Below are 27,113 nucleotides of genomic sequence, written 5' to 3'. Positions count from 1 at the left end.
CACTAGGGCAGACTAAGTAGCCAGAAGGCGACCACGGGCCAGCAAACACGCGCCACTCTCTGCCTCCTCGGTCCACTGCTGACCCCTACTGGCGATTCTTATTATTGCACACTGGATTAGTAACTTTCCCAAAGTAAAGATGGCTTCCGGCCACGTAGGTAAAATAGGCACGTGACTGGACTCTGACGTAACGCACTCCCTCCAACCAACCAATGAATGAGAAGCCGGTCTCCATGCCAACATGTTCCGCCCCCCGGTCAGTGGCTCTTCCGGCCCCGGGTTCCTAAACATGGTGAGTGCTGTGTATCCTGGTACGTAGCTGGGATGTCGGGAGCTGATGCGGGCGAGTGTCGGCATGTCGCGATATACAGTTGTAGCTGTGACCGCTCCGTGTCCTCAGACCTAGAATGCAGGTGTCACATGGCATGGACTTCCCCTTTAACTCCATCGTGGTTGTCAGTGGCACTTAAAGGCCACCTATTATGGTGACAGATCCACCTGTGATGCCCTTTATGGTGTGAAGCAGTGCTGTGGCCCGGGGCATATATTGGAGGGCTCATAGTGCATGGGGGTCCTCCAGAGCGTTCCCCAGCACATAACAGGGGTCAGGTGAGTTATTTACTGGCACATCCCCTTTAATACACTGTGATGTCTGATCAGGTGCAGTTTTGCATGTGGGGAGCTCTCTGTGCAGCTCCGCAGCCTCCTCTCACACCCCTGCCGAAGATCCCATCATGTATCCAAGTGGGGGTCACTATACCACTACAGATTTCAGCCGCACTCCGCCCGCCATTCACCAGCGCAATTCACACAGTCCTGCGTGTCCTAGCAATGCCGCAGTAAGGGGCGCTCCGGTAACACGTTGGCAGCAATCCAGAGTCGATCAGTGGGACGTGCACTGATCAGCAGAGAATGAATGGAGCTGTGGTGGAGTGCGCTGCTGCTCCATCCTGACAGGGAGGAAGGTTCAGCTTCTGCCGATCCCAGCGGTCAGACCCTCGTTCACCAGAAAGTTATCACCTCTCCTTGTTTTTACTAGTGACCTTTAATAGTGAAACATCAGGGGTTGTGTTGAATCCGTTCATTAATTCTCGTCTCTCTAGAGTGCGATAATGACGGTGATCTGCAGTAACCCTGCCCGTCTGCTCTGTGTAGGGTGAGATGGCGATAATCGCAGGGAGAAGGCGGCCGTGCCGTGTTTGTCAGGAGTCGCAGCATATGCTCTCCTATCACTGGCGGGCACAGACTGAGGGGCCCAGTGCAAGAACAGCGTATGGGCCCTTGGCAGTCTAATAGCTCCTCATAATGCACAGGCCCACTTTGGAGATTAGTGGCCCCCTTACCTCTTGGGCCCCTGGGCGGCCGCACAGGTTGCACCAATAGTATAACGTCCCTTCAGTTTGACGATGGGTTCATAATGTCGCCCCGGTCTGGTTATTCCAGGATTTATAGCAGAAACCTGCTGCACTTCATCATTTCAGTAAATCACAGCGAAAACGCCCTGCAGCAATATGTGCAGATCACGTGTTAGAGAGACTTACCATAAATGTCTTTTTTAGCCCGAACCTGCTGTAAATGCCGCTGTTCTCCTGAATCTTATGGTTGTGTTGTTCCTGATATGTGATCTTTAGGCTGTGTGCTCACGTTCCGGATTTTTTGCGTTTTTTTCGCTATAAAACCGCGGGGGAAAAAAACGCACCCATATGCATCCTATTATTAGAATGCAATCCTCAATTTTTGTGCACATGCTGCGTTTTTTTTCCGGAGTGGAAACGCATTCTGGAAAAAAAACGCAGCATGCTCATTAATATTGCGGGGATTCCACACACATAGGAATGCATTGATCCGCTTACTTCCTGCATGAGGCTGTGCCCACAATGGGTAAAGTGAGCGCTTCATGTGCGGATGGTACCCAGACTCTCCTCCACGGACTGGGCACCATCCCCCTGTTAAAAAAAAAAAAAAATAAAAAATTAAAATAAAAAACAGTGATATACTCACCTTCTAATGGCCCCTGGAGTCCTCCTGCCTCTCAGCGGTGCACGCGGCGGCTTCTGTTCCTATGGATGCTTTGCGCGAAGGACCTGGGAAGACGTCGCGGTCTTGTGACCGTGACGTCACAAAGGTCTTCGCGCACAGCATCCATAGGAACAGAAGCCGCCGCGTGCACCGCTGAGGAGATCGGGGGCCGTCGGTGAGAATAACCATTTTATTTATTTATTTTTTTTTACTATTTTTAACACTTTATCTTTTACTATTAATGCTGCATAGGCAGCATCAATAGTAAAAAGTTGGTCACACTTCACATCAGTTTTCCAAGCTATGCGGCAGATCGCTTGGAAAACGCGAGCAGTTCTGCAAGCTAATTACACTTGTAAAACGCTAGTGTTTAGCAAGAATACGCATGCCATTTCCGTATGCGTATTTCCCGCGGCAGGGAGTTCCAGAATTGCCACGGAAATTTCCGCTGCAATTCCGGACGTGTGCACATAGCCTAAAAGCGGCATGGATCGGAGCTGGGTGACTGCAGCCCAATAGGTTTTACTCTGAAACTTTCCAGCATTTGAGAGAAACCACTTGTGATCACATATGTGCCTGCCACATGCCGCCCGTGGATCACTCAGCTGTCCGCTTCCCTTTAAGTGGTGTAAAAAAAATTCCAAAGTTTGTAAAATAAAATTTAGTGTCTCCATTTTCTGACACATGTAACATGAAACGCTGCAGATCTGCAATTGATTTCCAGTACAATGTAAATCAATGGCAAAAAGAAAATGCTGTGCTAATGGTGCAGAAAAATCTGCACAGAAAACGCAGCAGATTAAAAAAAAAAAAAGGACCATGTCACTTCTTTGTGCAGAACTGCTGCGTTTCTGCACCCATTCCATAATAGAAATCTGCAGGGGTAAAAAAAAGGAAGAAATCTGCACAAAAATCTGCAACGTGTGCACAGGCCAAAAAAAGGCGCAGATTCTGACCTGCGTTTTCTGCCAAGAGATGCAGAATCTGCACAGAAAATTCCACAGGCAAATCTGCAACGTGTGCACATAGCCTTAAGGAGTTCATACAGCCGCCTTTTTTCTATGTCTTGGCCCAGTAAGAAGACACTTAAATGCCTTTTTCTTTCATTTAAGGGGACCATACATCTTTTCCGGAAGACACAGCGATCACTTTTGGGCAAATTAACGCAAGAATTTCGACTAGTGACATCTGACCGGAGGGTAAGTAGCTACTAAGGGCCCAATTATACGGCCTGGTAATTGGCTAAGGAGTCACAAGACAGCTCGTTTCCATTTATTAGCCCATGTAGATATGCTGCTGGGCCGTCAGTATTTTGTGTGTTCACCATTGGGTCAGTTAGGGCAACATAAAAGTCACTCTTGTCACACGGAAATGTGCCGCGGACAATATGGTGTACAACCTGCAGTAACCACCGATCGACCAAACCGCTGCACGACCAGCTCTGCCCTCACCTACTGTATCCTCACCCATCCCTTGTAGATTGTGAGCCCTCGCGGGCAGGGTCTTCTCTCCTCCTGTACCAGTCGTGACTTGCATTTTTCAAGATTATTGTACCTGTTTTTATTATATATACCCCTCCTCACATGTAAAGCGCTATGGAATAAATGGCGCTATAATACTAATAAAAAATAATATTTGGACCGAACAATCATATTAACTGTCCCCATATGTTTTTGTACACCAGGACAGATCATCTTACAGAGGTGGATTATGGACAGGATCCTCTTTTTAAACATTGCATATTTGGGGGACCTGGCATACCTGGCATAAAACCACCAAGATCTGCAGAATTTGTGCACCACTGTGTCTTGTATAGAAACTGTGGAACAATTTTATGCCAGATTTGTGGCGCAAAGTGATGAATTGGACGAAAACTGTTACTTTATACTTTCCCTATGGTCACACATTCCAGATTCTGTGGTGCTGTGATGTAAGAGTGTTTTGGGCCATTATATAATGACTGGCATGTAAGCCCTACAGAGCCCACCGCAGTCGAGATGTATGGGCTTCTCTTTTGGCTATAAAAACTTTTCATCTGGTCGACTTTTATTAAAAATGAGTTCACACAAGCTTATGTCAAAAGTGCACGCTTATTCTATAAGCCTTGATGTCCTGTTTCTGTGTATCTGCTTTTTGCACAATGCCTATTCCTCAGTTGCTGTGGTTTGTTTTCTATCCATTATTATATCTTGTGAACATTGTAGTTTTCACATTGGCCACTAGATGGCACAAGAGGCTGCACTCCACTGTACAGAAAACCTGACTATCACATCTAGTAGCAGGCGGGATAATGACGGAGTAAGTTGGGGCTTTGCTTATATGGCACCATCATATTCTGCAGTTCTGTACACACATCATCGCTGTCCCCATTTGGGCTCACAAGCTAGATTCCCTATCAGTATGAGTTTGGAGTAAACACGGGGAGAACATACAAACTCCTTGCAGATGTTGTCCTTGGTGGGATTTGAACCCTGTACCACAGTGCTGCAGGACTGTGGTGCTAACCACTGAGCCACCTCCTTGTAACTCTTTAAAGGGAATCTGGCTGCTGGATTTCAACCCCCCCAAAGTATTTATATGTCCATGTAGATCTTTCAAAGACAAGTCCAGCAATACCTGTACATGGCCTTCCTTGGTTACTGAGAAATCCGCGTTTAAATTGATCTGTAAGTAAAGCTGAAGAGCTACTGTAGATCTAAAGCCTCTGTCACTCCAGCTCTATTCCCTGACCAGCGCCGCTTCCTCCTGCTTGACTGACTCTTTCATTCATTCCCTTTGGAGACTTGTTCGATTTGCTCTACATACTGGAGTACAGATGTTTTGCAGTATATAGTGTCAGTGATGGTCATCTACACAGCTCAACCTTTGGTACCAAGGTGGCAATAATGGGAGTCATCAGAGTAACCCATCGACACCCACAGTCACTTCCTGAGGAGCTGGCATGCATCGGCAATCGCTCCATTGAAATGCCGCTGTTGGTGATAGACAGTGACATCTAAATGGTTAAACAGCAGCCGGCATCTCTCACTTGTGGTGCACACTACAGTTACGTTCATATTATTATTATTATTATTATTATTATTATTATTATTATTATTTTTATAGTACCATTAATTCCATGGTGCTGTACATGAGAAAAGGGGCTTACGTACAGGGTTATAGATATAGAAGACACAAAAGAGCACAGTGAGGTCAAAAATACTCTGTTGTAAAAAAATCACAGTAATAAGCAAGTGCTAGTCAAAAGATGGAAAAAACAGGGTATTTAGTTGATACGTTTTTTGCAAAAAAATGTATACTAAGCTGCTCCACCAATCGTCAAGGTATACCCATATAGAGCAGTCCTAACTAATGTATATAATACCTATCTGATGTATTTAAAAGCCTGATCATCTGTATAGTACCTGTATAAGCAGGGTTCAGAGAGGGAATTTTCATGTGGACATGCTGGATGGAACAGCTTTGATGCAAATGACCCATAAGGAGTGATGGACTCCATAGTCTTGTAGAAACAAGAGAACAATTACAGAACCAGAAACACATGGGCTATTTGCACAATGAACAAGTCTGTAGGAACCTGTTCACACACCACCAAGAAACTTGAAGACACAAAAGAGCACAGTGAGGTAAAAAATACTGTTGTAAAAAAAATCACAGTAATAAGCAAGTGCTAGTCAAAAGATGGAAAAAACAGGGTATTTAGTTGATACGTTTTTTTTTTGCAAAAAAATGTATACTAAGCTGCTCCACCAATCGTCAAGGTATACCAAAATATAGAGCAGTCCTACCTAATGTATATAATCCCTATCTGATGTAGCCCAGGGTTATAGATATAGGTTAACAGTAAACAAATTTACAATGAGACTGGTGCAGAGGGGAGAGGACCCTGTCCTTGCAGACTTACATTCTACGTGTTCATATACACCGAGGAGTTAATAAAGACTAGTCAGAAAGCTGCTCGACTCTGCATTTAGGAAACAAAGGAACAACAACATAAAAACTATCTGTGCAGAAAGCATTCATTGTTATCTAAAGCTCCAGCCGTGGCGCGGCTCATCTAGGACAGTCGGTGAGCGCAGCCATATTGCTCCATTCTGTATGAATGACTCTGGGCTTTCTGTTGGCAGTCATGGAAGATCTTGCTGTTTGGTGCCATAAACGTGGTTTGCACGGGCTTCCTGCTGACGTGGTGCAGCTCTACGAACAGTATGGGTAGGTAACTCCATGGAGAGGATCGTTGGTGTCGGGCGCTGCGTGTCTCCTGTCTCCAGTGTGAGTTATAAGAAGGCCATCGCTGTCTCAGAACTTTACCAGCAATGTGACGCGTTGTTTTTCTTTTCCAGCTTTAACCGCTTATACCTACCTTACCATTTTTGACCTCTTCAGGTAAGCTTGTGATGAGCTCTACCTTTGTTTATTATGTAATTTAGCATATGGTGAAAATAATAACATCAAAAATGTCCCCGGCTGGTATTTGGAGCAATGAATTGGCTGTGCCGAATGTCATGTCCCCTTGTCCCAGATGCCGGATATTATTTCCATCTATGAATATTGCTGAGATCTACACGTCGTATAAAGGGCCGATCCGTCCTCTTGTTCCATCTGCCCAGCAATGTCATTAATGGCGACTGCTTCCTCTATGTGCTCATTACTTTGCGTTAACCCTTACACTATTTTCTGCCTTTATTTTCGCAGTTTAATAACGTGTTTGATAAGCTATTGGGTAATGGTGAAAAAACAAAGTCCAACATATTCTTTTGGGTACGTAGCGCTCGCATGTTCTTTGCGTGTTGTTATTCTGGGTTTAAATCCAGCTAAGGGCGCGCTCACACTTGTGAATAAATCGGACGAATGCGATCCGATAACAAATCGTAAAATTGCTAGTGAGTGGTGGAAGAGACCCCCTTGGGCCAGTGATAGCTGGAGGGCCCAGTCCTCTAACATCTGAATTTTTGTCAGCACTTAATGTGTATCTTGTAAAACTGCGACATGAATGTTCTGCCGCTGCCACATGCACCTCATGTGAGAACAGATGTTTGCTGGTCAGAAAAACCTTTATTAACCCCTTAACCCCTGGAGCGTTTTGCGGTTTCGTTTTTCGCTCCCCTCCTTCCCAGAACCATAACTTTTTTTATTTTTCTGTCAATATGGCCACTTGAGGGCTTATTTTATGCTGGGCGAGTTGTACTTTTGAACACCATTGGTTTTACCATGTCTTGTACTACAAAATGGGAAAAAAAATTCCCAGTGCGGTGAAATTGCAACAAAAAAAAAATGCAATCCCACACTGGTTTTTTGTTTGGCTTTTTTACTATGTTCACAAAATGCTAAATCTGACCTGCCATTATGATTCTCCAGGTCATTACGAGTTCATAGACACCAAATATGTCTAGGTCCTTTTTTATCTAAGTGGCGAAAAAAAATTTCCAAACTTTGATAAAAAAAATAAATAAAAATTGTGCAATTTTCCGTTCCGTAGCGTCACCATTTTTCGTGATCTGGGGTCCGGTGAGGGCTTATTTTTTGCGTGCCGAGCTGACGTTGTTAATCATACCGTTTAAGTACAGATTTGATCGCACATTATTGTATTTTAATGCAAGGTCGCGGCGACCAAAGAAACCTAATTCTGGTGTTTTGACTTTTTTTCTCGCTACGCCGTTTAGCGATCAGGTTAATATTTTTTTATTGAGAGATCAGGCGATTCTGAACACGGCAATACCAAATATGTGCAGTACAGACCAAAAGTTTGGACACACCTTCTCATTTAAAGATTTTTCTGTGTTTTCATGACTATGAAAATTGTACATTCACACTGAAGGCATCATGCCTGGTTCCCACCGTGAAGCATGGAGGAGGAGGTGTGATGGTGTGGGGGGCTTTGCTGGTGAAACTGATGGGGATTTATTCAAAATTGAAGGCATACTGAACCAGCATGGCTACCACAGCATCTTACAGCGGCATGCTATTCCATCCGGTTTGCGTTTAGTTGGACCAGCATTTATTTTTCAACAGGACAATGACCCCAAACATATATCCAGGCTGTGTAAGGGCTATTTGACCAAGAAGGAGAGTGATGGGGTGCTACGCCAGACCTGGCCTCCACAGTCACCAGACCTGGGGTGAGCTGGACCGCAGAGTGAAGGGCCAACAAGTGCTAAGCATCTCTGGGAACTCCTTCAAGATTGTTGGAAGACAATTCCCGGTGACTACCTTTTGAAGCTCATCAAGAGAATGCCAAGAGTGTGCAAAGCAGTCAAAGCAAAAGGTGGCTACTTTGAAGATCCTAGAATATAAGACATAATTTTGTTTGTTTCACACTTTTTTGTTAAGTATATAATCCCACATGTGTTAATTCATAGTTTTGATGCCTTCAGTGTGAATGTACAATTTTCATATTCATGAAAATACAAAAAAATCTTTAAATGAGAAGGTGTGTCCAAACTTTTGGTCTGTACTGTATGTCCATAAAGAAGAAAGCGGATTGGCACATATCGTCCCGTGCAACAAAATCCTTTATTGTGGCATCATCATACCAACAGCAGGCAGATAAAACAGTGGAGCAAATACAGACGACAATCATTTCACGCTTACATTTCGCTTCAACAGGTCATATGTAGGACAAATCTCACAGAATATTTATAAGCAACCATTGCCCTTGTCCCACCCACCATCAGGTGAAAGCATATCATTAATTGTGAACAAGTAAAAAGCAGATACATGCAATACAAAAAATACCAAATTTGTGTAGGTTTGATTTTTTTTTTTTTTTAAATTTTATTTTGAATGGGGCGGGTGATTTAACCCCTTTCTGACCTCGGACGGGATAGTACGTCCAAGGTCAGATCCCCTGCTTTGATGCAGGGCTCCGCGGTGAGCCCGCATCAAAGCCGGGACATGTCAGCTGTTTTGAACAGCTGACATGTGCCCGTAATAGGCGCGGGCAGAATCGCGATCTACCCGCACCTATTAACTAGTTAAATGCCGCTGTCAAACGCAGACAGCAGCATTTAACTACCGCATCCGGCCGGGCGGCCGGAAATGACGGCATCGCCGACCCCCGTCACATGATCGGAGGTCGGCAATGCTTCTCCATTGTAACCATAGAGGTCCTTGAGACCTCTATGGTTACTGATCGCCGGTTGCTGTGAGCGCCACCCTGTGGTCGGCGCTCACAGCACACCTGCATTTCTGATACATAGCAGCGAACAGCAGATCGCTGCTATGTAGCAGAGGCGATCCTGCTGTGCCTGCTTCTAGCCTCTCATGGAGGCTATTGAAGCATGGCAAAAGTAAAAAAAAAAAAAGTTAAAAAAATAAAAAAATATAAAAGTTTAAATCACCCCCCTTTCGCCCCAATCAAAATAATAAAAAAAAATCAAATCTACACATATTTGGTATCACCGCGTTCAGAATCGCCCGATCTATCAATTAAAAAAAAAGCATTAATCTGATCGCTAAACGGCGTAGCGAGAAAAAAATTAGAAACTCCAGAATTACGTTTTTTTGGTCGCCGCAACATTGCATTAAAATGCAATAACGGGCGATCAAAAGAACGTATCTGCACCAAAATGTTATCATTAAAAACGTCATCTCGGCACGCAAAAAATAAGCCCTCAACCGACCCCAGATCATGAAAAATGGAAATGCTACGAGTATCGGAAAATGGCGCAAATTTTTTTTTTTTTTTTTTTTTAGCAAAGTTTGGAATTTTTTTTCATCACTTAGGTAAAAAATAACCTAGTCATGTTAGGTGTCTATGAACTCGTAATGACCTGGAGAATCATAATGGCAGGTCAGTTTTAGCATTTAGTGAACCTAGCAAAAAAGCCAAACAAAAAACAAGTGTGGGACTGCACTTTTTTTGCAATTTCACCGCACTTGGAATTTTTTTTCCCGTTTTCTAGTACACGACATGGTAAAACCAATGATGTCGTTCAAAAGTACAACTCGTCCCGCAAAAAATAAGCCCTCACATGGCCAAATTGACGGAAAAATAAAAAAGTTATGTCTCTGGGAAGGAGGGGAGTGAAAAACGAACACGGAAAAACGAAAAATCCCAAGGTCATTGAAGGGGTTAAACTTTTATAATTTTTTTTTCATATTTTTTTTTTTAAAACCTTTTTTTATTTTGGCATGCTTCAATAGCCTCCATGGGAGGCTAGAAGCTGGCATAGCCTTATCGGCTCTGCTACATAGAGGTAATGCTCAGAACTCCCCTATATAGTAGAATTACAGCATTGCTATGAGCGACGACCACAGGGTGTCGCTCATAGCAATCCGGCATTAACAACCTCTGGTTGTCATGGCGACGCACCGATGACCCCCAATCATGTGACAGGGTCACTGGTGCGCTCATTACCGGCACGGATTCCGCGATTCCACCCGCGCCTATTGCGGACACATGTCAGCTGTTCAAAACAACTGACATATTCCGGCTTTGATGCGGGCTCATTGTTAAAGCGGGGGATTCTGCCATCAGACGTACTATTCCGTCCGATGGCAGAAAGGGGTTAATCCAGTAAACCAGAACAAGAACGTAAACGATCACAAAAAACCTATCGCCCCCTTTTGTTTTAATAATAATTAGTGAATTGAAGTGTTTTCTATGTTATTTAAATAATTTGTTTGTTTTTGTTTTTTTTAGATTTGAAAGGTTTGAAGTGTTATCAGTGTTCGCATCCACAGTCCTGGCACAGCTGGGGGCGCTCTTCATACTGAAAGAGAGGTATATGCCCCGAATGTAGACTCTCAGTCCGGACCCCAGCAACATTAAATCACATGATAAATGATGATAAATACTGTTCCTTATTAATTTATCAACAGGGTTCAACTTGAGGTTAATAGAAATAATTATGATCATTCTGACCGCTCTTGGAGCAGCAGTGCACATGCTCAGTCTGCCCTCCATTAATTCCCAGTGGGGCTGCTGAGTGCTGTGCTCGGCTTTTTCTGCCAGCCTTATAGAGAATGAATGGAGCGGCAGTAGGGAATCCCACCTGATCTGCCGACAATCTAGTTATAACTTATCCCATGGATGGCTGATAACTCGTGATGAGCAAACGTGCTTGGCCATGGTGTTATCCACGGTCGTGTGCTATCAGAGTGTCTTCGGCGTGCTCGAATAAGTTCAAGTCCCCTGATCAACAGACGCAACACATGCGGGGATAGCCTGTTTGTTAGGTAATCCCAGCATGTGTTGCGGCTGTTGAAAAGCAGCGAGACATGGAGCCGCGGGGACTCAAACATATTTTTCGAGCACGCTGAAGACACTTGGTTAGTACACGAGCATGCTCAGATAATACCTTATCTGACCATGCTCGCTCATCAGTAGTGATAACCTGTCTTAACTGGACAACCCCTTTTAACCCTTTAGTGACATAGCCAACTTTTTAAAACCTGACCAGAGTCACTTCATGTGGTAATAACTCTGAAACGCTTTAACCTATCCTATTGATTTTCAGATTGTTTTTTCGTGATACACCATTTTAAAAACATCGCCCCTCAACATATTCACAATTGCTTTCAGGTAGTTTATTAACCCTTCAGGTGCTTTTCAGGAATTAATGCAAAGCGGCATAACAGGAATGAAAGCGTTTTATTTTTGACACCTAAATTTTGATAATTTTTGACCAGGCCGCTATAGCCGGGAGACTATAGCTGATATTTGGTCGTGAACTGCCACAGCAAACATCAGGGCCACACGGTCAAGATCTCAGGGTGCTGATGGGGTTAACCATCTAGATGCCGTAGTCACTATTGACAGCAGCATTTAAGGGGTTAAACAACCATAGTCGCTGCCAACACTGATCGTGGCTGATGCAGCAAGTTGTCAACAACAGTTTACATCCCACCTATACAGGATTGTCACCTATCGGGGGCAGTGTGTCCATGAGGCTCCAGGAATCTTGCTGGCACTAGGAAATCCTTCAGGTTTTGTGGAAAAAAAAAATCTGCGTAGAAAAAAAAGTGACAAAACTGCACCGAGTTCACAGACCCTTAGGCTGCTGTCACAGTCAGTATTTGGTCAGTATTTTACATCAGTATTTGTCAGCCAAAACCAGGAGTGGGTGATAAATACAGAAGTGGAGCATATGTTTCTATTATACTTTTCCTCTAATTGTTCCACTCCTGGTTTTGGCTTACAAATACTGATGTAAAATACTGACCAAATACTGCTAGTGTGACGGCAGCCTTAAACTGTATTTGGCCCGGCAGAAAATGTACCTGAGAATCTTTGAAGAACAGGGACACGCCGGCCCTAAAATCGGTATGAGCATAAATATGGAGGTGGAAACACAAACCGTATTTCTGTCGACTTGTGAGAGTGCGGCTGTCCATACTCCGCAGACGTTCATTGGTAGAACCCGTATGTCCCGACCTGACTACAGTCTAATGTGCAACGTTGTGAATAAACCATGATCAGATATTACATTATCCAGTCTGATTATTATTTCTTTTTTCTTTCCATGGTGGGATAAGCATGCAGCATTTATCCAGCAGCAGCAGCATCTTTATTGTCCTTTTGGGGGACACAAGATCAATACTGAGGGGTGACGGCGATCTCGTGTATAGACTATCTACCTCCTATTCCTGTTGTTCTCTCTAAAGGCACAATGATCATTTTAGTGCATGAGTCAAGAATCATCCACAATTGTTCAATAGATTTTTCTTTTTTTTTTTCTCCAGTGCGGAAAGATTTTTGGAGCAACCAGAGATCCACACGTAAGTGATTTTCCTTCTTTGTTTTCTCACGTTGGTACCGCTGTAAAGTATAGCTTTTACGATGTTCTTTTTCTGTTCTTCAGGGGTCGTCTACTTGTGGGAACATTCGTGGCTCTGTTTTTCAATCTGTTCACTATGCTTTCAGTTAGGAATAAGCCGTTTGTGTATGTTTCGGAAGGTAAGTTTATGTTACTACGTCCAGTTTTCTTCTGAGCGTCTCTGAACTACTGGAGTTAAAAAGGGAGGTTGTGCAATCTTCAATCATATGCTCAGGCGTAAAGATGACTTTTGTATGCGTGTGGTCAGTCTTTTGGATTTATATCCATCTAGGTTTATAAAGAAACCCGGACTAAATCGGTAGACTGCCCATCATCGGTGCTGCAGTAAAATGCTCCATGCAGCCCTGTATTTTGGTGTTGGTGTCCCCTAGAAGAAAGCTCTTAGGGGGGAATACCTCATTAAAGGGAACCTGTCACCCCGAAAATCACGGGTGAGGTAAGCCCACCGGCATCAGGGACTTATCTACAGCATTCTGTAATGCTGTAGATAAGCCCCCGATGTTACCTTAAAGAGGAGAAAAAAACGTTAGATTATACTCACCCAGGGGCGGTCCCGCTGCTGGTCCGGTCGGATGGGTGTCTCTGGTCCGCTGCGGCGCCTCCCATCTTCATACCAAGACGTCCTCTTCTGGTCTTCACGCCGCGGCTCCGGCGCAGGCGTACTTTGTCTGCCCTGTTGAGGGCAGAGCAAAGTACTGCAGTGCGCAGGCGCCGGGCCTCTCTGACCTTTCCGGCGCCTGCGCACTGCAGTACTTTGTTCTGCCCTCAACAGGGCAGACAAAGTACGCCTGCGCCGGAGCCGTGGCTGAAGATTAGAAGAGGACGTCTTGGAATGAAGATGGGAGGCACCGCAGCGGACCAGAGACACCCATCCGACCGGACCAGCAGCGGGACCGCCCCTGGGTGAGTATAATCTAACGTCTTTTTCTCCTCTTTAAGGTAACATCGGGGGCTTTTCTTTATCGCCTCTCATTGGGGGACACAGGAACCATGGGTGTATGCTGCTGCCACTAGGAGGCTGACACTATGCAAATAAAAAAGTTAGCTCCTCCTCTGCAGTGTACACCCCACCGACTGGCATTATACTCTTCAGTTTTAGCTTAGTGTCAGTAGGAGGTGGACACGGGTCTTTCATTAGACCCTTATCTACCTCAATGTGCGTCGTTTCTTTTCAGGTTTTTCCGGAGGGATACAGGGTGAGCAGTCACACCTGTAGTCCCACAAGCGGACTATGAGTACGGCGTGTACTGCCACCCCGTATCCTCATAGATCCCTCTCCAGGACCAAGATCCTAGCACACAAGCGTGCTCAGAAGTCCGGTCCTGGCTCCGTCCCCCACCCACTCGCCCACCAGAGCCTGTCGGTTGCGGAGACGAGGACGTCCATCAGCTCCCTGGACGTCTCATACCCTTCCTGTCAGGTTAGTTTCGGCGTGGGATGTTTTAGGTGAGTATTTTCCCCAGTCCCATCCCACATCTTTTATAGGGGGGGGGTCTTGTCAGGGGCTCCCAGCCTCCTTTCATACCTGTCAACACCATGATGCGTCCATACAGTGACGCGGCCGGGATTGTTGTGTCGTGCTGCGACATCCGTAGGTGCGCTTTCTTCCCCCACAGCACCGCTTCCCCCAATTCAGATACGGGGGCCCTCTGCCTTCTTTCCGGCGCTGGGCCCTTACAGGCTGCTGCGCCGTTCTTCTGTATGCCTGCACGTTGGGCTGCCATACGTTCCCCCCTGCGGCGCACCACTCGGTGCTGCGGCTCTTCATGGGGCACCATCCACAGCGCGGCAGCCCTGCAGGCTGTCGCGCCGCTTCTCCCTGCGGCGCTCTGCCCCGGCGCCGCGGGAGGTCTTTCTCTGGGCGCCCCTCAGCGGCGCAGCCTGGTGGGCGACCGCGCCGCTAGCTGTCTCTTAGGGCGCTCTATTCCGGCGCCTTGGCTCCTTTCCTCGGCCGCCGGCCCCTAATTTAGGCCCCGGCTTCTGTCGGGGCCTACTTCCGGTTTTCGGGCCCCTCACTTCCGGCTCTGCGGGCGGGCTTTTTCCCACCCGACTTACTGTGCCCTGCCTACCGGCGCCCCTGCGTCTGGCTCCGCCCCCTTCCTCCTGGGACACTCGTCTGGTGTGAGCACCGCTTTGTACCGGCAGCAGCACCAGCCCTCGCAAGCGCACCCGCACCTTCGTACGCATCCTCTGTGGGCAGCTCTATCTGCGCTGAATTCAGCTCCTCAGGGCACTTCATCGACAAGTGGGACATCTCCCAGGACCGGGTCCGTGAGTAGCTGCACTGCAGACTGACACCCCCCTCTGCCCACTGTCCCCTAACCCACTGGCATCTTCAGGGTCCCTCAAAATGTCTACCTCTAAAGGGGGCCGCTCTTGCCCCCCTACTTCTTCTTCATCTACTGCCTTAGTCACGTACTTTGCATGTTCGTCCTGTAACAGCAAACTTCCCTCAGGTCAGTCCTCCCCGCTGTGTCAGTCCTGCAGCAACCCAATTGTTCCCACCGCCCAGGATCCCCCGGCGGTTCCGCCCGAGAGTGATCCCCCCCATCCCAGGCTGGGCCGCCTCTCTGTCACAATCGGTGGCCGATTTAACACGGGTATCTCAAACCCTAGTGTCCGCGCTGGATCGGTTACCCCTGCAGACCCCTGCAGTGGCCAGCGGGTCGCAGGAACCGCCGCCCGAGCCCTCCTTGATAAGCCACAAAAGGTCCAGACAGGAACGTCGGTCTGAGTCCTCTTCGCGCTCCATCTCGCCGCTCGGCCCTCCCCTGCGGTTGGTGTCCCACCGATCCTCCTCCCCTGAGTCAGGCGAGGCATTATCTGATGCGCCCTCGGAGGATATTTCGGAGCTGGATCCTAACCAAATCGCCACCATGAGTGAGACAGTCCAGAACCTCATTGGGGCAATAAACCAAACCTGTGGCATCAAGGATCCCTCTACGGAACTCGCAGATCAGGCGGTTTCGTTTAGACGGGCCAAACCACCTTCTAAATTTTTCGCTCCTCATCCGGAATTCGAGGAAATCTTGTCCAGAGAGAGAGAGAATCCAACCAGACGTTTTCAGAGGGGAAAACACCTGGGGGTGTTATATCCGTTTTCACCAGAACTTACCGCCAATTGGACAGTCTCTCCCTCGGTGGATCCCCCTGTTTCCAGGCTGTCCACCAACACGGTGCTTCCACTGTCCGGCGGAGCGTCTCTGAAGGATTCTAACGACAGAGTTATAGAATCCTTCGCGAAATCTGCCTTTGAAGCGGCTTCAGCAGCGCTATGCCCAGCCTTTGCTTCCACCTGGGCTTCAAAATCCATCTCAAAATGGGCCAAGGATCTACGGCGAGGTATCCTTGACGGGGCACCTCCTGCGCAATTGGCGGAACTTGCCAACCAGATTTCCCACGCTGGTGAATACCTGGTCTCCGCCTCCCTGGATGTCGCGTCTTGTGCGGCTCAGGCTTCCAGCAATGCCGTTGCCATCCGCCGGACCGTTTGGCTCAAGGCCTGGCAGGCGGGCTTGTCCTCCAAAAAGTCCCTCACTAGTCTGCCCTTCCAGGGCTCTCGTCTCTTTGGTTCCCAGCTGGACCAAATCATTAAGGACGCCACCGGGGGTACAAGTTCTCTTCTCCCCCAGGCTAAACCTCGTCGCCCTCCTCCTAGACGACAGTTTCGCTCTTTTCGGCCTTTTCGTCTCTTCGCTGCGTCGAACTCCTTTTCCCAGCAGCAACAGAGGCCACAGGCACGTCAAGAGAGGAAGGCGGTGTCCTTCAGGCCCACTCCGTCCTGGCGTCCTCGCTTTTCCCAGGGTAGATCGTCCAGGCCCAGGACTGGAAGATCCACCTCCGCATGACTCTTGGCAAGACTCCAGCCCAACTCCCAGGTTGGGGGGCCGTCTTCTCCGTTTCAGGGACGTCTGGATTTCCGCAGTGGAGGATGCATGGGTCAGGGAAGTTGTATCCTCGGGATACAAGATAGAGTTCGCCTCCCGACCCAGGGATCGTTTCTTCCAATCCTGTCCTCCAAAAGATCCCGCTCTGGTTCCGGGCTTCTTCGCAGCCATCGCTTCTCTGCTCAAATCCGGGGTAATCGTTCCCGTCCCAGAAAAGGAACGGTACACGGGCTTCTACTCGAACCTCTTTGTGGTACCGAAAAAAGACGGCAAGGTTCGTCCCATTCTGGACCTCAAATTGCTGAACAGGAGGGTTCACCTGAGACACTTCAGGATGGAATCCCTTCGTTCAGTAATTGCTTCCATGGAGGCTCAGGAATTTCTATGCTCTATAGATATCCAGGACGCCTACCTACATGTTCCGATATTTCCCGGACATCACCGTTTCCTGCGCTTCGCAGTGCAACAAGATCATTTTCAGTTCGTCGCCCTGCCGTTCGGCCTCGCAACCGCGCCAAGGGTGTTCACGAAAATCATGGCGGCACTGATGGCCATCTTGAGAGTCAGAGGCTTGATCCTGTTTCCATACCTCGACGACATCCTCATCAAGGCTCCGTCCTTTGCTCAGGCCCACGAAAGCCTGTCCATAGTTCTCGACACGTTATCCCGTTTCGGGTGGCTGGTCAACCGGAAGAAGTCCTGCCTTATTCCTTCTCAGCGCATCATCTTTCTGGGCATGCTTTTCGACACTCATCAGTCCAGAGTCTTCCTTCCCAAGGACAAGAGATCCACCCTTTGTCGGGACATACGCTTGCTCCAGGGTCCTCGGCCTCCCTCCCTCCGATCGGCCATGAAGGTTCTGGGGAGGATGGTAGCTACCTTGGAAGCGATTCCCTTCGCACAATTCCATTCTCGACCCCTTCAGCAAGCCATTCTGTCTCAGTGGGACAGGTCGGTCTTCTCCCTGGATCGGCCGATCAGACTCTCCTTTCGGGTCAAGCGGTCTCTCAACTGGTGGCTGACGTCACCTCTCATCTCCCAGGGCAGGTCCTTCCTTCCGGTTCACTGGCAGGTGGTGACAACGGACGCCAGCCTGATCGGCTGGGGTGCGGTTTTTCGCCACCTGACGGTTCAGGGCCGTTGGTCGCCGCAGGAGTCTTCTCTGCCGATCAACGTCCTCGAAATTCGGGCCATCTTTCTGTCCCTCCGCCATTGGGAAAGGATCCTCAGGGGCCTTCCAGTCCGGGTCCAGACGGACAACGCCACGGCTGTGGCATATGTCAACCATCAGGGGGGGACTCGGAGCTCCTTGGCCCTTGCCGAGGTATCCAAGATCCTCCTTTGGGCAGAGGCAACGGTTCCGGTGATATCCGCGGTGCATATCCCCGGCGTGGAAAACTGGGCCGCAGACTTCCTCAGCCGCGAGGGTCTCGCGGCAGGGGAATGGTCCTTGCATCCGGAGGTCTTCCATCAGATTTGTCTTCGATGGGGAACTCCGGATGTGGATCTCACGGCGTCTCGAATCAACAGGAAGGTTCCGCAGTTCGTCTCCAGGTCCCGCGATCCTCTCGCAGTGGGCGTCGATGCTCTGGCCATTCCCTGGTCACAGTTCGAGCTGCCCTACCTGTTCCCACCCCATCCATTACTTCCCAAACTTTTGAAGAAGATCAAAGCGGAAGGGGTGCCGGTCATTCTGATCGCCCCGGATTGGCCCAGGAGAGCTTGGTTCGCGGAGCTCGTCAACCTTCTCGCGGACGCTCCCTGGCGCCTTCCAGACAGGCCCGATCTGCTGTCCCAGGGTCCGATCTGCCACCCGAATTCTCGGTCGCTCAGTTTAACGGCGTGGCTGTTGAGACCGCGGTTCTAAGAGCGTCCGGCCTTTCGGACCGGGTGATTCACACCATGATTCAGGCTCGGAAGCCTTCTTCTTCCAGGATCTACTACCGCACCTGGAAGGCCTACTTCCGTTGGTGCGAGTCCAACCGCGTTCCGCCTATGGTTTTTTCCCTGCCTTCTCTTTTGGCCTTCCTTCAGGCAGGGCTGGATTCGGGCCTGGCTCTTAGTTCCCTGAAGGGTCAGGTCTCGGCGCTTTCCATCCTCTTTCAGAAGACCTTGGCCTCTCGGCCACAGGTTAAGACCTTCTTTCAGGGGGTAGCCCATGCCGTCCCGCCGTACAGGGCCCCTGTGGAGGCATGGGACCTAAACCTGGTACTGGACGTTTTAAAGGTTTCTCCCTTTGAACCTCTTAGGGAGATTCCTTTATCAGTTTTATCTTGGAAGGTGGCTTTTCTTGTGGCCATCACGTCCATTCGCCGCGTTTCCGAGCTGGCGGCACTGTCTTGCCGCCCTCCGTTTTTGGTCATTCACCAGGACAAGGTGGTCTTCCGACCCCCACCTTCTTTTCTTCCTAAGGTGGTTTCCACCTTCCACCTCAACGAGGACATCGTTCTACCTTCCTTTTGTCCAGCTCCGACTCATCCTCTGGAGCGATCGTTGAACAAGCTAGACCTCGTCAGGGCAGTGAGGATTTATCTGGACAGAACGTCCTCTTTCCGGAAGACGGATTCCTTTTTCGTCATTCCTGATGGCACGCGCAGAGGCCAGCCGGCTTCTAAAGCGACTATTGCTCGATGGATCAGAATGGCAATTTTGGAGGCTTACCGGGTCAAGAACAGAGTGCCCCCTCCTGGGATTAAGGCTCACTCTACCCGGGCAGTCGGCGCCTCCTGGGCGGTGAACCACAGGGCTTCCGCCCTACAGCTTTGCAAAGCGGCAACTTGGTCTTCCATCCACACGTTCGCCAAATTTTACAAGGTCCATACCTATGCATCGGCGGACGCCAGCCTAGGAAGAAGGATCCTGCAGGCGGCAGTGGTGAGTCCTCTGACCTGATGGAAGTCTGTTTTTCCCGCCCTTGGGACTGCTTTGGGACGTCCCATGGTTCCTGTGTCCCCCAATGAGAGGCGATAAAGAAAACAGGATTTTTGGTTGCTTACCGTAAAATCTGTTTCTTGAAGCCTCCATTGGGGGACACAGCTCCCTCCCAATGTTTTCTGTTGTTATCTGTTCTATGACTGTTCTCACGTTACAGTTCTCAAGTTTGTGTTTATGGTTTTTCAACCTTGTTTCATTATCTCCTACTGCTTTCTCACTAACTGAAGAGTATAATGCCAGTCGGTGGGGTGTACACTGCAGAGGAGGAGCTAACTTTTTTATTTGCATAGTGTCAGCCTCCTAGTGGCAGCAGCATACACCCATGGTTCCTGTGTCCCCCAATGGAGGCTTCAAGAAACAGATTTTACGGTAAGCAACCAAAAATCCTGTTATCTACAGCATTACAGAATGCTGTAGATAAGTCCCTGATGCCGGTGGGCTTACCTCACCCGCGATTTTCGGGGTGACAGGTTCCCTTTAATACAGCATCTGATAGAGTATGGTGTTTTTCTTAAATGTTGGACATTTGTAAGCCCTAGGGTATGTTGACATCTGGCATTTTTGCAGCAAAACTTTTACTCATGCCAGTAAAAACCATGTGTATAAAATGCATTTTTTTTCTGCTGCGTTTTTGCTATATTTTTTTCTACATTCAAGCAGATTACATGTGATTTATCTAAAGTACATGTCAATTTTAGTTTTATTCATTTTATTGTTTTTCCAATTACTCATTACTTTCTGTGGCTAAAAACACGGATAGATTTGACATGTTGCAGATTTTTAAAAACTTTGCAGCCTGGAAACAAGATGCTGTGTGTGCATGATACTTCCGAAATCTTCTTACTTTCACTGGTAGCTTCTCTTCTGCAGAAAAAAAACAAAACACCACCATGTGTAAACGTACCCCTATGATGGCGCTGAACGTCTCTGATGCATGAGGATGTGGAGAATTTTAGGTGCTCGCTCTGGTCAGACACCCTTATTAGAAAACAATGTGTCCCTGTTATTATATTGTGTTATCCAAGGCCAAGGTCGAAAAGAAATTAGTCAGAATATTCATCATTTTGAAGATGATTATATGGCATTTTACTAGAATGTCTCAAAGAGTCTCTAAAGGTCTCATTAATCTTCGGTTGGAGCAATTTTAGGGTCTCCATCATCATTTGTCTTCTTAAAGTTTTGCTATTTCCTTTATCTACTTAGTTTCATACATTGTGCCTCTCTGTGTATATCATTCATGTATGCACTCAGTAATGTCGTAGAATAAGGATCCCAACAGTTTTCTTTTTTCGCCAGGTCAGTATGGATGTTACAGGTATTTGCTTTCTTTATCTTGCAGCTGCTAGTACAAGCTGGCTTCAAGAACATGTAGCAGACCTGAGCCGGAGGTACAGTGCTTATAACTCTCCAGTCCTGCCATATCCAGCACGGGTGCATCTGGTCAGTCTCTGTGTCTGCACAAATGCCCTTGTGTGGAGATATGGGTGTACATGATCCAGAAACTGTCTGAAAGGGCCTGTCACCGGGTTTTTCCCATATAAATTAGGACTAATAATAATCTTTATATAGCGCCAACATATTCCGCAGCGCTTTACAGTTTAACAGTTTCAAACACAAGAGTCATAGGTAACAACGTTAACAATACAATAATAAAGCAAAATAAGACGACCCTACTCGTGAGATCTTACAATCTGCAATGAGTTGGGGGAGATACAAAGCACAGGTGTGTATTTACAATGATGTATTTACAATGATGGTCCAGCCATCTTCAGGGGGTAGGGGGTGGATGGAAATAGTGAATGGGCTACACACACAAACATAAAATGAGTTTAATTAGGGAACGTGATAGGCCGCTCTGAACAAATGTGTTTTGAGCGAGCGCCTAAAACTATGCAAGTTGTGGATGGTCCTAATATCTTGGGGTAGAGCATTCCAGAGGATTGTCGCAGCACGGGAGACGTCTTGGAGTCGGGACTAGACCTGTAATCCATCATATACAGCATTCTAGAATGCTGTGTGCATGTATAATATATATAATACTATATGTATCCATGTCCCCAATGTGCTCTGCATACCAGAAAAAAGAGCTTTTATTATACTCGCCTACAGAGTGGTCCAGTCTGATGAGCCTCACTCGTCTTAATCTGGGGCCTCGTCTCTTCTCGGGATGATCGTCGTCGTCCTCCTTGCTTCGTGTGCATGATACTATGTCCTCCGCACAGTGTCCTCCATTGCACTCCTACGCAGCCATACTTCTCTCTGCCCTGCCGTGGGCAGAACAAATTCCTGTAGTGCACATGCGCCAGCGCTTTGTCCTTTCCCTGCACATGTGCATTACAGCACTTTGCTCTGCCCTCAGCAGGGAGCAGGGCACAGAAAAGTGCGCCTACACAGGACCGCTATGGAGGACCCTGTGTGGATGACGTTGGATATGTCATCTACACGAAGCAAGAAGGAGGATGGTATCAAAGAAGAGCGGAGGAGGCGCAAGATCAAGACCAGTGACGCCCATCAGTTCAGACCGTGCAGTCTGTGAGTATAATAAAAGCTATCTTTCTCCTTCGCCTCATTGGGGGACACAGACCGTGGATGTATGCTGCTGCCACTAAGTTGAAACAAAAAGAGTTCGCTCCTCCCCTGCAGTATGCACCCTCCTGCTGGCTCTCAGCTAACCAGTTCTTGCTTAGTATCCGTAGGAGGCACGTGGACGGGTCTGCTATTCCGACCCAAAACTCTTTATTATTTTACTATTTTTACATTTTTGATTTTATTTTCTACAATGGACGAAGGGGAGACGGATCCTTTCAAGGCTCCGATATCCCTGAACCATCAACAGGCGAGCACGGAGAGTGTCGCCTCTCCGTATCCTCTCCTGCGACGTGCCATGCCTGAGCTGAATCTTAGGGGCGACGGGTCCCTTCAAGGGTACCGATCTCCCCACACCTTCAACGGACGAGCACATGGAGTGTCGCCTCCATGTACCCTCTTCCGCAGCCAGGCCTATTGCCGGACATTCAGTGCTGTCCCATCCCCGTGGATGTACAGAGACCTACCTCGTGGCATCCGAGCAGCCCCCACTGCACCACCACTATTAAAGCGGATGATGGAAGGAGGCGGACGGTTCCTCTCCACCTCCCTAACAAAGGGATGGTGGTTGGAGGTCTTTTCCCCTGCACTGTCCTTGCTTCAATACCTGACCTGTAGCAGAAGTGTAGAGCGGCGCACGCTTTCCTCGGCGCTGAAACCCAGTCATCCGCGGCTTCTCCATGCCTGGACGCACACCGATGGTGAGTGGATCCACTCGGCGGTGGGCCTCTGCAGCGAGATATAGAATCCCCGACCTCGTCACCTGTGGAGGGCCCCCTGTATGTATGCAATATGCCTTCTATATATCCTCCCTCATGCCTCAGCCATGGCTTCCCTGTGGCCCCACCTCTCGGAGGTAATGCTCCGACCGGATGAAAAATTTAGGTCCCGGCTTAGGCCTAGTCATGGAGCATTCTCGAGACTCCGCCCACCGGATGATGTCGGCACCATCGTTGTCTGCCCGCTGCTGTGCCCTGATTGTGTCTGGCTGTTGTGCGCTCCCCGTGGCGTTCCCCTCCCCCGGGTAACGCTCATGCCGGCCGCAGAAATTTAGGCCCCGGCTTGGGCCTATTCATGAAGCAATCCCTGGGCACTGCCCACCAGATGACGCTGCACACGTAGGCCTCGCCCCACGAACTGGCGCTTCCCGCTCTCTGTGAGACTTCCGGCCTCTAAAAATCCCGGGGGCCATCTTTGTCCACCCGGGTGATCTCTCAGGATACAGAGGATTACATAACATAGTATAACATAGTTATAAAGATTGAAGGTAGACTTTAAGCCCATCTAGTTCAACCCATAGCCTAACCTAACATGCCCTAACATGTTGATCCAGAGGATCTGGATGTCTGAACACATCCACGGTAGATCACTGGAATGCGCTTGGCAGCATGGGGTCCTGGGATCAAAATCCCACCATGGATTTATAGCCCTCCGAGTGGGCTTTGTCACTGTCACAACCCATGGCGTCGCTGTCACAACCCATGGCGTCACTGCGATACAATCCTTTCATGATCCCTCCTCTATCAGTCGGGGTCTTCGCCAGCCTGCCTCGGATGACTCCTCCATATTTATCGTATACAGCCTTCTGGATTCAGATCCCACTAAGGATCATGCGAACTCGGTCAGCAGAGCGTGTTTTCAGGCGAAGAATCCACAGATTGCAGAGGGGCGACGGATCCCTTCAGAGTTCTGTTCTCACAAATCCCACTACAGGCGGGAACGCAGAGTCTCTCCTCCAAGTTCCCCCTCCTACACTATTCTTGTGTATTATGGCCATGCCAGTGTTGTTCCAGGCCGACGGACCCCTGCAGGGTACCATTTTTCCTACTCCAACAGATGGTAACCTGGAGTGCTGCCTCCGCCTAGCCCCCTTTTTATCCAGACCCATCTCTAGTTCTGGCTCAGGTCACGTGGCGCTTTTTAAAGGATCAGCAGAATATAGAGGTGAGATACCTCCATTTTACCCTTGTTTCGCAGAAGGAATGGACACTTTGCTCCACAAGCAGCAATCAGTTCTCCTGAGACGGGGTATATTTGCTGCACGCGGCTACCTGTGCTGCTATTACTACATTAATGCCATCCCCATCGATAGGCACTGTGATTCAAGGAATGACGAGCAGCCTCTGAGTCTAAAAGGTCCTTGACATACCCGCCTTATCAGAGCGATCGTTTATTTAGAAAAATGCTGATTCAGCTTCTTTCTGACGCCACAGGAGGAAAAGAGTAAACTCCTTCTCCAGCAAAAGTCTAGATGTTTTTTTATAGTCATCATCAGGCACGTTTCCGGGTTTCTTTCGTGGCATTTCCGGCCAAGCCAATGCATGTATTTCTTCTGACTCGGGGCGTTCCTCTCGTAGGGACAGGAGTATCACATGTCTCGTTTCTTAAAACAGACTAAGCTTAGTAGGACGGATTCAGGTAAACTAGTTCTAGGGGATTCAAGTCCTGCAGATTTTTGGCCAAACAACTGTCTTATCTGGTCTTCTCCAGTAGGGTAGGAAGATTTCTATTCCTATTTTTGTGTTATCTGACTCTGTCGTTTTTAGAAGGGGCCAGAGACTACTTGTCTTCCGGATACAACTTAGAGTTTTGCTTCTCTACGTCCGACATGAAGAAAGATAAAACGGTACGACCCATCCTGGCACCTGTGGATTTTCCGCTGTTTTCCTTCTCACATAAAATTCCTGCATTTCGCCATTCATCAACAGTATTCTTAAGTCATGCCTTTGCCCTTCGGCCTTGCTACCGCTCCCAGAGTGTCCTCAAAGGTCATGGCGGCTGTCATGTCCATCTTGCACTCTCGACCCGTGGTCATTCTACCCTACTTGGGCAATACTCTTTCTCTTCTGGGCTAGCTTATAAATTTGTGCAAGTCTACCCCATTTCAGCCAAGCAGATATCCCTTTTTAGGGATGACCTTGTACACCTCCTGAGGAGGGTTGTTGATTCTCCCTCGAGAAAAGGTCCTAGCCCTTCAACAAGGAGCCCACGCACTTGGCCACTCATCCTCCCATTCCATCTGGTTTGTCATGAGAGTACTGGGAAAAATGGTGGCAGTAATGGAAGCGGTCCCTTTCTCTCAGCTGCATCTCTGTCCCCTGCAGCATACTTTTCTAGCAGCTTGAGACAGAAATCCGTTCTCCCTCAACCGCCGGTGCCGCTTACCCATTCGGATCAGGCGACCCCCCCCCCCCCCCCTCTAGGTGATGGACATTGAGGTCTTCTCTTATCCAGGGAATATCCTTTCTCCCGGTTTAATGGCTAGTGGTGACTACCAATGCCAGTCTCCTTGGCAGGGGAGTAGTCAGTCACCTCATGGCTCAGGGCCGCTGGTCTACTCGGGAGTCGAGCCTTCTGATTGATGTCTGGAAAATCCCAGCAATCAGGATATACCTGCAGCAGTTCCATTATCTCATAGAATCATAGAATGGTAGAGTTGGAAGGGACCTCCTGGGTCATCTGGTCCAACCCCCTGCTTAAAGCAGGATTCACATAAGGTACCTTCACACTGAACAACGATAGCGATCCGTGACGTTGCAGCGTCCTGGATAGCGATATCGTTGTGTTTGACACGCAGCAGCGATCAGGATCCTGCTGTGACATCACTGGTTGGAGCTAGAAGGCCAGAACCTTATTTCGTCGCTGGATCACCCGCTGACATCACTGAATCGGCGTATGTGACGCCGATCCAGCGATGTCTTCACTGGTAACCAGGGTAAACATCGGGTTACTAAGTGCGGGGCCGCGCTTAGTAACCCGATATTTACCCTGGTTACCATTGTAAATGTAAAAAAAAAAACCACTACATACTTACATTCCGGTGTCTGTCGCGTCCCCCGGCGTCAGCTTCCCTGCACTGTCAGCGCCGGCCGGCTCTGCTTTACAGTGCAGGGAAGCTGACGCCGGGGGACACGACAGACACCGGAATGTAAGTATGTAGTGTTTTTTTTTTTTTTTTTTTTTTTTTTACACATTTACAATGGTAACCAGGGTAAACATCGGGTTACTAAGCGCGGCCCTGTGCTTAGTAACCCGATGTTTACCCTGGTTACCCGAGGACTTCGGCATCGTTGGTCGCTGGAGAGCTGTCTGTGTGACAGCTCTCCAGCGACCACACAGCGACTAAACAGCGACGCTGCAGCGATCGGCATCGTTGTCTATATCGCTGCAGCGTCGCTTAATGTGACGGTACCTTTAAATCATCCTAGATAGATGTCTGTACAGCCTCTGTTTGAAGAGGTCACCCCATCCGAATTCAATCATTAAAGGGGATACCCACAGCAGGGTGGCCATGCACCAGGTAGCCCATATTCTCCGATGGCCGGAGAGGAACCACTCAGTATTTTCAGCTGTCCATATCCCAGGTGTAAAAAAAATCTGGGCGGCAGTTTTTCCTAGCCGTCAGTCTCACTTTGGGACAGTGGGAGGTCTTTAGACAGATATGTTTTCGTTTAAGGACTCCGGACGTGGATCTGATGGCTTCAAGATTGAACGCCAAGGTACTCCACTTCAAAGCTCGGTCTCGGGATCCCTAGACCCTCGAGGTGCATGCACGGGTCTCCGTACATATTCGTCTTCCGTACGTATTTTTTCTCCACTTTCTTTACTTCCGAGGGTCATCAGGAAGATCTAAGCGGAGGGGACTCCAGTAATCCTTGTCACCCAGGTTTGGCCACGCTGGGCGGGATATGCAGATGTAGTGTAGATAGTCGACGATGTCCCGTGGTGACTGCCGGATCATCCAGATATGCTCTGCCAATGTCTGTTTTGTCATGAGAACTCAGGGGCCCGATCTCCAACTGGGTTCTCTCATCAGGGGTTTCCAACCATGATTAGCGTTGGGAAGCCTCTATCAGCACACCTGATAACCTTTTTTGCACTGTGCAGGCACCGTGGACGTCCTAGA

At 48.4% G+C, this 27,113-nt stretch overlaps 1 protein-coding gene across 3 annotated transcripts in view; it reads left to right on the top strand.

The window, feature by feature from the left end:
- The first annotated feature begins 258 nt into the window (after window positions 1-258).
- Window positions 259-27,113, top strand: part of SLC30A6 (solute carrier family 30 member 6) — a 64,668-nt gene continuing 37,813 nt past the window's right edge. Inside the window, exons 1-9 of one of the 3 annotated variants that reach the window (XM_069769046.1) lie at window positions 259-292; window positions 3,132-3,218; window positions 6,147-6,231; window positions 6,363-6,405; window positions 6,715-6,780; window positions 10,664-10,744; window positions 12,706-12,741; window positions 12,825-12,919; window positions 20,961-21,009. In XM_069769046.1, the coding sequence (XP_069625147.1) occupies window positions 290-292; window positions 3,132-3,218; window positions 6,147-6,231; window positions 6,363-6,405; window positions 6,715-6,780; window positions 10,664-10,744; window positions 12,706-12,741; window positions 12,825-12,919; window positions 20,961-21,009 (545 nt within the window). In that variant the 5' untranslated portion in view covers window positions 259-289. Of the gene's footprint in view, window positions 610-3,131; window positions 3,219-6,146; window positions 6,232-6,362; window positions 6,406-6,714; window positions 6,781-10,663; window positions 10,745-12,705; window positions 12,742-12,824; window positions 12,920-20,960; window positions 21,010-27,113 lie in introns of those variants that run through there. The other 2 variants (XM_069769047.1, XM_069769048.1) reach the window with 2 other exon arrangements.

The sequence above is a fragment of the Ranitomeya imitator genome, chromosome 5, assembly GCF_032444005.1.
Source record: "Ranitomeya imitator isolate aRanImi1 chromosome 5, aRanImi1.pri, whole genome shotgun sequence".
NCBI classification, from domain to species: domain Eukaryota; kingdom Metazoa; phylum Chordata; class Amphibia; order Anura; family Dendrobatidae; genus Ranitomeya; species Ranitomeya imitator.
Note: the sequence above shows the minus strand (reverse complement) of the source record. Positions and strands in the feature narration are given on the sequence as shown.